At 30.2% G+C, this 12,192-nt stretch overlaps 1 protein-coding gene across 1 annotated transcript; it reads left to right on the top strand.

Moving 5' to 3' along the window:
• The first annotated feature begins 7,995 nt into the window (after nt 1–7,995).
• Nucleotides 7,996–10,001, top strand: LOC114712825 (WRKY transcription factor 71-like). Its single transcript, XM_028897378.1, has 3 exons — nt 7,996–8,455; nt 8,709–8,852; nt 9,227–10,001. The coding sequence occupies exons 1-3, from the start codon at nt 8,052–8,054 to the stop codon at nt 9,684–9,686; spliced, it is 1,008 nt and encodes a 335-aa protein (XP_028753211.1). The 5' UTR covers nt 7,996–8,051; the 3' UTR covers nt 9,687–10,001.
• The last annotated feature ends 2,191 nt before the right edge of the window (nt 10,002–12,192 follow it).

Below are 12,192 nucleotides of genomic sequence, written 5' to 3'. Positions count from 1 at the left end.
TTTCATTTAACTCACAATCTTGCAAATTAAGCTAGAGAGTGGGGTCATAAGAAAAAAAACAAATTAAAGAAAGAAGGAAAAAGAAGATTAATAAGAAAATGAATGGGTACTTTTCATAGAGACTTTCATATTCCTTGGAGTCAATAATTGCTTGATCTGATGAATTTTCCACATGTATGCATAGTCTTTAAGATCATTATACCTGACCCAAAAAAGGTTAAAATATTGTCCCTAAAATCATAAAATAATTAATATACCTTTTTGAAAAGTCTAAACCATCATTTCCATAGTACAGACCTATACGTCATGCATGTTATCATGTTCATTTGAAATCAATCAATAATTCAATCCAAATTAATTTTAATTGATCAGCGAGGTTAATCAAATATGCATATATGCAAATGCACGTGTGAACAATATCTGTACATATAGTACACGCCACGCACGTGCAATTTTTTTCCCCTTGACTATGCAAAGCTTCACAAAGAATAAATGTACAATAATATAACTGTCATATATACATATACAAACCTCGAACCGTTTGTAAGAGATTTTAGATTCCATTTCACTTGTTAATTAACATCCATCAATTCGCAGAATTGGAATCTTGAAATAAATTTGATGCATATTAATATAATTAATGTAGCGTGCTCATAATTGTAATTAGGATTAAGAAATAGTAGTAGTTGGCAAAAAAAAAATAGGATTAAGAAATAATTGACACTCCAGCCAACAATTTCTCATGATAATATAGGTTAATTTGTCCTATCTTTCGCATGTAATCATGTTTCTTTTATACTCTTCTAGTCCTTAATGTAGGATTTAATTAACTAATTTGAGCAGATTAAATATGTTAGTTAAATTAATTAATAGTTAATATGATATTTTTTTCTAAAACACGTTATGCATCTTTCTCAATTCTTTTATTTTTTTTCTACTTGATTATTATTGAGAAAATATTAATAGGGTTAACTTAGGAAAAAAATTGATAAATATATGAAATAGGTTTTACATATAGGACCAATATTAACCCTCTAATTAGATCCTATATTAAGGACTTGAGGAGTATAATTAATAGAACAAATCATGCATATACATGCAAATCTTATCCTCACCATATCCAAAGTGCTAATATTTCTCTTGAACTCTCATCACTTGATGTAAGACAGAGAATGAAATGAATATTATTATTCGAACCGAAATATTATTCTACTTGCTTAATTACACTGTTTTGAATTAAATTTTTAAAATCGCCCGCTCACACACACACACACACACACACACATCCTTCTAAATTTAATTTAAGAATGAAAAGAATATTCTCAAACATTTTGTTACTCAAAATCAAAGGTTAAGTCTTCTATAATCAACTGCGTGATCCCCTATGGCCTATATAAATGAGCTAAAACAACACTGCTTGGCCTACTATTTGGAGAATCTGGGTAATTATATGTAAGGCCAAAACAATATATGACACAAGTGTGGACCATCAAAGTGATTATTTTATGCCTGAAATTAAGGTGTTGGATTAGACCCTTATTAGGGCAAACACACATAAAGATACTTTATCTCTGTGAATTCGTCACCTAACAGAGAGAACCTGCTTCTTAAGCATATATCTTGATAATGACTTGATCCATTAACATATACCTAAGCCTACTTTTAACACTTGATTATCATATACAATTCAACCAAATTCAATATAAGTCAACAATCTCATGCTTTTCTTATATGTATTTTTTTGATTTAATTTAAGTGTTGTCAACCTCTTCATCATCATCATCAAGAAGATAAGAGAAGAACAATATAGTCTTCTTCTCCTCCCTTCTAAGCAATATACTCTAATTATGTTCACAACTATCTCTTTCATTTTATATATTGTATAATCCTTGTGTTTTATTTTAATTTCAAGTGCGTGATATATCGTTTATACTTTATGAATAATATAATTTCATATATGAAGTGGCTTATGAACAATACAACTTCCCTTTTTTTTTTATTATTATATTGATATGTGTGTGTATTGTAGCTATATATAGCTTTGAATAATTGATGTAGTATTTTTTTTCCCCAATTACCCAATCAATAATGTGGCTCGATTAAGTAGATTAAGTGCCTCAATCTTTTAATTAAATTTTACATTATAACAAATGGGAGGCGCGTGACGTTCACACACACACACACATCTATAGATTAAATGTCTTAATCTCGTGAATCATCCCAAATAAAGTTCATACTACCGATCCTTAATATAAAACTTAATTGACTAATTTGGAGAGATTAAAAAAATTGGTTAAGTTAATTATTTATTATAAATACATATTGTCTTTCCTAGAATACCTTTGCTAATAATGTATATTAGCTAGAATTATCATTTAATGAAATATTTAACATGTGCAATTATTATAAAGGCTATTTTAATAAATAAATAAATATAAAAAACAAAGTGGATTGAATTTTATATTTAGAGCCAAATTAAAAGTCAAATAAACTCACGGAGGTAGTATTATGGAATAATAAAGTATCCGCGCATGCATGACAAATCCGCTGATTAATTTTTTATTTTAATTATTGAAGTGATTAGTGTGTTGAAAAATGTTTCTTTTTTTTTTTTTTTACCAGCGTTTCTTTTCTTATTAGCACAAGCGTATTGTTTGAGTTGTATATATAAGCTTGTGACTTTGCTCGAAGGTTAAAGGATGAGATTAAATCCAAAGTAACTTCAATATATATAATGTTTAAATAATATTATAATATTAAATTATATTATTCGTGTCCGAATTATTTGTGCTTGCCAATTGCCATGCGGCGCGATCTCTTTAATTTATAATGCATTTTATATTCTTATTCATTTGAATATAGATGTACTCAAAAGTGTGAGGCTCACGGATGTCAGTAATTCCGTAGGTACAACAGGGTCAAATAAAAAACATTTGAAGGGCGAAAAATATCTTCCATATCATAATACCATTATGGGGGGGGGTTGCAGGAGCTATGGCCTCCCAAGTTTTCCTTTTTTTTTTTTTTTTTTTCCCTTTGTATACGCTCTTGATCATATAAAATTTCTTAGGGAAAACCATATTGAAGGTACCTATACTTTCTCTCAATTTTTAATTTGGTACCTATGTGTTTTTTTCCTTTTAATTAAACATTTAATTTTATCTTTTTAGCAACATTAGCTCTTATAACTTTATTCTATTGATATTTTTAGTCTCTACATAAGGATTAATGATGTTAATAAAGCAAAATTAAAGATTTAGTTAAGAACAAAAAACACATAGGTACCAAATTGAAAATTGAAAAAAAGTATAAGTACCTCCAATATGGTTTTCCCAATTTCTTAAAAAAAGTGCATTTTTAAATGTATTTTTCAAATTTAAATTGGAAAAATTGCATATAAATAGGTTATGACTTATGAATTCGTATATATATACCGTGATATTCACTTAGCAAAATTTTAATTGAGAAATGATTAATTAAAAAAAAAAATGCCATGATTCTATATAATATATATGGACAAGATTGCAGAATGATTAAAGTTACATTGAATATCCATGTTGCTTGACATTAGTGCCACGAAATATATATTCAAAGCTCCGATATGTCAATTTACTCCATAATGCCAAAAGAACTGACTATTTTTTTAAAAAAAATTATTGAAAATTGTGGTTGTAAGGACTGGTAATCGGCTTCGTTTTTCATGCATTTATTGATAGACCAAACGTCAAACCTCTCTTCCACAACTTGCCTAAAGTCAACACTAATCGGATTCATATTATATATATATATATATATATAATATTTAGAGAGAAAGAGAGAGGGATTCGTCGTTCTCTACATTCTGGTCTGTTCTTTGCTCTTTTTAGACCTCTCCTTAGTTTTCTTCAAGTCTACTTAAAACCATAAGGGTTTTAGTCAAGAGCTTAATTATTCTTAGTGTCTTTTTTCATCATATTTTTTTCACTATATTTTTATGTGTCTCCAGACTCTAGATATAATCAAGAAACCCATATAGCCTCTCTCGACTCTATATTTAATTTTTTTTTCCTGTAAATCAACATTCATATCATTATAAAATATAAAATCAATAATAAAGCTACGTTATTGTTCATTTTTCTAATATATAAGGTTTCGTATACCCTATATCCATTTTACAAGACTCTATCTCCCTCTCTCAAATAAGAGATAAATTATAAAGAGGTTATATATATATATATATATATATATATATTCTGATCTTTATTATAAGGCACGTTTTAGAGGAAATATATTGTCCTCATTATATGTCACAAAATGAGATATTATTACATTTTTTTTTCAGATTACTCCCATTTAAAATCTCATTAACTAATTGCACTTTTCATAACTTCTTGAACGTAATTCATGGTATATTTAGCACGGGTAAATTTAAAATTTTGTTTTTAATCTTTAGACTAAATTAATGATTTAACTATCTCTTTTTTTATTTCTATAATAACAAGGATCGGGGGAATATATGTGCATGGTCAAATGTAGAAATTTCAATCACGCGTATCAAAAGAACTTTGTCGGTAACAAAAATCATATCTCAATATTTCTATATAGCCGTTGCGTCCAAAAATCCCTATAGATGGAACGAATTAATGTGGCAGCTTTCACAGGTGGATTTTTCTGTGAAATACATATCCCTTGTGTACGTTTGTTCTTCTTGCTTGCCCCTATGGAAACAAATTAAAAACACATGCTGCTTTATATATATAATTTCATTGCCTTTAATTTGCGTGAAGCATCTTACCTACTGAAAGCCTTTAAAGGTTTATCATTTAGTCTGAACAAATCAAAACTTCAAATTGGAATAAAATTATTGTCGTGATGCAATTATTTTCTTCTCAAGCTCAACTAATTCCACCAAATGACTTGGCCCGACAAGATATGCTTCTTACTTTATATTATATGTGTAAAACAAAACCATCCCTTGACCAAAAACCAAAAAGTATCATTTGAAAGCATATATGTTTCTTGGAGGAGAAGATCTGTATGATATATATATATATATATATATAATTATCAACAAAATAATATCTTTTATCAAAAAGTTAAATTTTCGAAAATTAGTATCTATATACACCTTTGTAAAACATATATTAAACGCAAATGTGTTTAACTTCATTTCTGTACACAAGATCAAAAGAAAAATAATAATATACTCCCTTTGATAATTATAATATAAAAATAATTTATAGAATATAAAGTAAATATATTAGAAAAATTTTGTCATAATTTACATAAAATATGTTTATAAGTCCTTATAATTGTGATTCCAAACAAAATCTAAGTGTAAATTTCATTTTATTTTATATTTTATATTTATTTTTTAAAAATAATTTATTTGACGCAAAAATTATGTTATAATTAACCAATTTATTTAATTTTATTAATTAGGTCACATTAATTAAATAATTTTTACATTAACATGTGTCTGATGTACACACACGTTTCAATATATCGTACTACGGGCCAAAGCAAAAGGTCAATCGTATATGCTGACGTAGGCTACGCATCAGGAAGTCCAAGCCGTAGAGGCGCTGTGGCACGTGCTTCTCATAAGTCGGCGACGGTCAAATGCCGGTGCCACATGGGACACGTGTCGGCTTCTCACCTGTCCAACCCAAACTCCCCAGGCCAGAAAGTTTGAATCATTGACTCCCGCTGCCCCCATCACGCCCCACTCATGCCGCGTGGTGAGAACGCCAAGCGTGAGGTATTCCCTCCCACCCAAAATACAAGACGCCTTTGAGAAAAGATAATTTTTGTTCATATGTTACTTAAAGAATTATTAATTACAAATTTTTAATTTCATTTTTATTATTTGTGGTTTATGTTGGCTATCAAGAAAGAAGAGAGATTTAAATAGATGCAAATGTTAAAACAAAATTTTCAATTTAAAACAAATTCAATGAGTTATTCACCTTTTTTTTTTGTTTTAGGGGGTGTTTGGGAAACCCAAAACCATGGTTTCAGAAACACTTTTCCGCAAAACGAGGTAATCTCCTCCACATATTTACTTCGTAATCCGTAAAAGCACTTCTGAAACTATGGTTTGGTTTCTATCCAAACACCCCCTTAGTAAAAGGATTAAAAAGGACTTACATTTTTATGAATTATTTTTAAGGCACCTGATTTTTTTTTTCAGCAAGCCAACTGAATATTTAAGGAGCGTAAAATTAATTTAATTTAAGATAACAATAATGGTAACCTGTGCATGTTTCTAGAAACAAGAGATAGAAGTATCACCGGGGAAAAAAAGCAAAAGAAACAAGAGGTAGAAATCTAAACAGAGAGAGAGAGGTCAACATGTGCTTTCTTTGACTCTTCTTCCAATCCACAGTTATAAAATGCTGGTCTTATTTGTAAAGTTTAATGGAGAAGAAGAAAAACTTTAAATTGTATCAACTTTTCATTAAAATATACTTTTCTTGTTTTATTTACAAAACATTTTTAGTATATTTCACACAGAACAAGAAAAATAAAGTGAATATAATAATAAATTAAATAAGGGGTAAAATTGTACATTTATACAAAAAATTTCTCCTAATACCTTATAAATAGAACCAAAAAAATATCTTCTTTCTGCCCTATAACTAGAAGTAGAGGAGTAACAATTTTTTAAACTTTATTCTAATTAATATATACACTTTTAAAAAAGATGATTACCTGCACTATAATAAATAGAGAACAAAATAATATATTCATACTAAAAAATTAATAAATGACTTATAAATAAGATTAAAAAAATTTTCTCTTTTTATTAGGATTATAGGACCAAAGGAGTAAAGAATAGAAACGTATAGACCAGTGGGATAAACGCGGATTGTACTATTTTAGTTGGGTTTCTCAAAAGTTGTAATTAAGTCATCTTTGGATTCTACTACTCTACTTTTTGCATATATAAACACACAAAACAAAACCGCTGTTGTATTTTAATATTCAATTCTTCAAAGGGCTTTACCAAACAAGAGAAAATAATGTTCTCCCACGAGACTCCAAATCGAATATTTTAAACAGCTAACTAAATGTTACGTTTCTTCAGAAGTATTCATTCACAGTTATATGGTTAATTAATTAAGTCTTCACAGAGGACTAGTAAACTCTATGGGTATGGAAAAGCGTTTTTTCAGTTTTAGTTATACCTCCCCCTTTCCCCACATTTTATAATTCATGCATCAAAAAGAATTATTTTAGGTCGTTATAAAAAATTATGTCCCTTTCAAGAGAAATCTAATCTCTCAATTGACACAAACTGATAAGTAATTAACACAAACGGAGTACATAAATATACAGACATCCTTACCCTACACAATAATATGTGTGTACTGACTGAATTTCGGATGTTCAAAGGTTTGTTTTAAAGATCCTGTCAATATATATATATATGAACATGGGGTACTTGAAAAAATTATGTTATATATAGTTGATATATAATCAAACTCTACATGTTCATTTATAAACGTAATGTATCAAAATAATTTACAAACTTGTACATCTCTTGACCAGAATTCTGAAGTCATATATATATATAGACACACACATATATATGTAATCTTATTACTTTTGATCAAGTGGGAGCCTTGATGGACATTTTAATTGAGAGGTTTTATTAATTGTTTTGGGGTGCAGTCTTTTAATTATGATTGAAAGGCGTCCAAATTAAAACAGAATAACTTAGTAAAAACAAAATATGATAGTATAATGTATAAAAAATAAAATAAAATATGATAGGTCAGTCTCCTTAATTGAAGTAGCAAATGAAGTGGAAAATGTCTCCCTGTGAGAAAGCACATTTTATCAGCCATCTGACTGGAAGTGGAAGGTAATTTGTCAACCTCCTTTTTTTTAAAAAGCAGCATTACCCTCTCTCTCTTCTTTCTGCGTTCAAACTTCAAACCCAAAGATCCTTTTCTATTTCATTTATATATATATACCAAACAAACTTGAAAGATACGGCTTACTCTTATCTTCCTCATCTTCTCCTCTCTCTCTTATTCTCCTTCTTCTGCTTCTTCAACTTCTTGATGTCTGATGAGCTTAAGGAACTATACGACCAAGGCCGATCCACCATGTATTCATCATCCTCCTATGATTCGCAAGCTTTCGATCCTTCCTCTTACATGAGCTTAACTGAGTGTCTGCAAATTGGAGCCATGGACTACAATTCACTTGCAACTTCTTTTGGTCTGTCTGAGGTATTGATTCCATCATCTGCTGAACAAGAAGGTAAGAACACTCAGAAGCTATCATCAGAAGAGGTAGATTGTGGTACCGCCGGCGCCGGCGCCGAAACTCCACCAATCACCCAGAACTCATCTCTCTCTTCCTTCTCTTCTGAACCTGGGGTTGAAGAAGATTCAAGCAAAAACACTGCGGACGATCATAACCAAGCCAAACCAGAAGAGGAAGCAGAAAGATCTAAGAAAGGGTAAGTTTCTTCTTCTTCTCCTCCTCCTCCCTAGAAACACTCTGTATATACTGGATTTGACCAAATGTTGGGAATCGTTAATGATTAATACTAGTCTGAAATAATCGGTGTCTATGTGTAACGGAAGGACCGGTGACGTTTTAGACTGAAACTAGAGCTTGATATTTTGATTTAACTTGCAAGGAGAAAATTATTGGTGCAAGTGGAATAGATGGAATTGATGACGGTTTGTGTTTGGATTTGTGATAATCAGAAAGAAAGGAAAGAAGAAAGGAGAGAAGAAAGAGAAGGAACCAAGGTTTGCTTTCATGACCAAGAGTGAAGTTGATCAGCTTGAAGATGGATACCGCTGGAGGAAATATGGCCAGAAAGCTGTAAAAAATAGCCCTTACCCAAGGTACACACTTTGTTTTAATTTTCTGCACCAAATCTTACTGAAATGCCTAGTATCATCCAAAAAAAAAAGTGGATTGAATCCATGGAAAATCAAGTAATGGAAACTAGATCAGATTCAGAAACAGATCATGTATATATGTTAATTGGTGTACAACTTTGAACCTAATTTGGTTCGTAACCATATAATTAGCAACCAAGAACTTGATACGGAATAATAATCCAGAACAAATGTGAACTGGGAATCACAGCCGAAAGTTAAACCTAGGCATTCACACTATAAAAAGACAGAATCTAGCAAAAATGTTTAACACATGCAAAAAAGAACGAAGATTTAGGTATAATTTGGTTGAAGTTTGTTTTTACATATTATTGCAGGAGTTACTACAGATGCACGACACAGAAGTGCACAGTGAAGAAACGAGTGGAGAGGTCGTTTGAGGATCCAACAACTGTTATAACAACGTACGAAGGTCAGCACAACCATCCTGTCCCCACTTCTCTGAGAGGAAGTTATAATTCTGCGGCTTTGTTCACACCTTCTTCTTCTTCATCATCATCGTCTTCCTCGCAGTCCCCTTCCATTCTCTCTCATCTCATGTTCCCAAACTTGCCATCGCCTCACGACTTGCTTCTTCTCCATGGAAGCTCCAGTATAAATAACAGTCCTCTTTATTACTCTCACAACTATGCTAATAATCCTAATAATTCTGTTCATCATCAGTATCGTCATCTTCATCATCATTATCAGCTTCCAGTTCCTGATCAGCATGACAATGGCCTCCTCCAAGACTTGATCCCTTCTTCTATGTTCTTCAAACAAGAACCTCGAGAATGAGTAGTCTCTGATGATCTCTCTTGCACTTTTGTTGTATATAAATATATAATTATGGTCGTGGTGGATGTCTAGTTCCATATATATTTAGCTATAGAGATATATCTATCTGACTTAATGATCAAAAACCTACTTGGAATGCTTTATTTCGAGGCGGGTCTAGCTTGATGATAATGATCAGAATCATGAGGTAGTTGCTAGCTAGCTAGAAAGAGACCTATATCTAATATTGTATGAATATGATTGATGAGCCTATCATTTAGGATTTACATCTTTAATTCTATGAAGAGCGTAATGTCAATTCACTGATTATTGAAACATACGCAAGTGTTATTTATGGTTCGATCTTGTTAGTGATTTTGCAGTGCATCTACTTTAGTCTAGCTAGCTAGCTAGTAGTTATAGTCTTTGGAAGTTTCTGACTGATACATTAATCTGAACCACAAAAATTGCTGTTTTTTGCCCCTTTTTTCAAAAGTGCAACACTCCTAATAATGGATGCTTATTTTTTTGTCTATGAGAAAGATATAATCTAATTTTGATTGTTATCCTATATATTGAGGTTCAGAGTTGGGAAAACAGACCGAATCCATTGGACCTTCCGGTTTAAATCTGTTTAAATTAAAAGCTGGATTTGTAATTTGGAATCTTCAAAAGAAATTTGGACGTAAAAAAGATCAGTTCTATAGGGCTTGAAAATAAAAAGGCCAGCCCTGTAAGGCTGCGAGCCGACCTATTTAAGTCCTCCAAAATTAATTTTTTTTTCTTGATCCTAATATAGTTCCTAACATTTTACACATTGTTCTTTTTTAAGTTTTACTTTCAGTCTTTCACTATCAACTCACATCTCAATCTCTAATGAAATTAAAATAAATAAAAATATATTTTTCATATCCTAAGTCAGATTTCAAATTTGTATTTATTTAAACCAACAGTAAATATTAAAATAAACAAAATCTATTTCCCACTTTAAAAAAAATTTAATGATTGAACGAAAAGGCACGTATGAATTTGTACATATGTTATAAAATTTTAATAAATAAGTTAACATTTTTTCTATAATGACTATAATATAATTTTTACTCTATTTAAATAGAGTTACACAAGCAAGCTAGATAAAACCAAAGAAAGACCATTCTGAACAAAAAAAAAAAAAACATAGTTAGCTCATTAAAAGGATGCTATGGATCAATCTAAAGTGTAAAATATTTCATACTTCCCATGAGACTGTGCAACAAAGTGATTTTCACAATTAAAACTTAAGAAAAAAAATACTATCTCTGGTCCTAATTATAAGACCTTTTATTAGTATTGAAGGTAGTAAGTAGACAACACAAAATCAATTCCCAATGGTTGCTAAGTTGAAACGTCTAAAACAAACTTAACATTGATACTTCTAAATAAACTTACTGGTGGGCCAAAAATTCAATTCAGAATGACAGAAGAAGACATATTAGACTTTAGAATGGCTAAATAGTATTGAAAAGAAATTATTGATATTTTTAGAAGTTAAGAAGATCCTTTACTAGTGAAGCACAATCAAATATTCTTACAATAGATGATAGTGATGATAGTGTTTGTCCACTTTTTTTTTGTGAAAATGTTTGTCTACTTTTAATGAAACTTTTGGATGTTAATGTTATTGACTTATATATCTAATAGATGTTTTAGATTTTTTGTATACTGATGGACATTTGATATGATGATTTTTTATATTTGTAACTTAATTTTATTTATATTTATGTTTTTTACTAGTAATTTCATTGATTTATTTTTATTTATTAATAAAACATGAAAAATAAATTTTCTTTAAATTAAACGAGTCGAAAGCCTACAGGTCAGCCTTGAACCTGTCTGCTTAAAGGTCGAGCCTAACAATTTGGGATATTTTTTAAATTTCAGTCTTATAGGGTCAGCCCGACCCGTTCTCCTAGCTCTAGGTTAGAGTTAACCAACTCCTTGAATTTACACAACTTAGGATAACTCAAGAAATGTTTTTGTAGAGTATGCTTCTTATTAAACCTCTGTGCTGGTTTTAAGAATAAAGAGGTTTTTCTTGTAATTTTAATTAATAACATAAAAAATGTGATTTTTGATCGAAGTGATATTGAATTTCATAAGGTAGATATATAAACACAAGCAATTTAATTTTTATGTATAATTTAGTGTGGAACAGCAATGGAGGCCGGAGATATAGAAGATCAAATTAAATTGAAAATGTTATATATTATCTTATAAGTTAAGTGTCAGCCTATTGGAGAAGAGAAAATAAGAATAAAAGAACAAATTGACTACTTCAATATTCTTCGCACTTGCCAAACTATATCTAAAACTCTAATTCATAAGTAAAACAAAGCTGCTGAGTTTTTCTGATTTGGAAAGTTCTCTTTATCTTACAGTGTATTTGTATTCATTTTCTGGAAGCCAATTAACTGAAATTAAAATTAATTAAAAATTATCTCAGTTAATCTGACACATTGGTTTAAACCCTACAGAAACTGCTCTGTAT

Source organism: Neltuma alba, unplaced genomic scaffold (assembly GCF_004799145.2).
Source record: "Neltuma alba isolate B1F8T4 unplaced genomic scaffold, ASM479914v2 tig00001845_pilon, whole genome shotgun sequence".
In the NCBI taxonomy this organism is placed as follows: Eukaryota; Viridiplantae; Streptophyta; class Magnoliopsida; order Fabales; family Fabaceae; genus Neltuma; species Neltuma alba.
The sequence above is the reverse complement of the archived record's forward strand: the minus strand, read 5'-3'. Positions and strand labels throughout refer to the sequence as shown.

Coding starts and splice junctions, on each gene's coding strand:
- LOC114712825 (XM_028897378.1), top strand. CDS start 8,052: ATGTCTGATGAGCTTAAGGAACTATACGACCAAGGCCGATCCACCATG. Junction 8,456..8,708: donor GCAGAAAGATCTAAGAAAGG/GTAAGTTTCTTC, acceptor TGTGATAATCAG/AAAGAAAGGAAAGAAGAAAG. Junction 8,853..9,226: donor AAAAATAGCCCTTACCCAAG/GTACACACTTTG, acceptor ATATTATTGCAG/GAGTTACTACAGATGCACGA.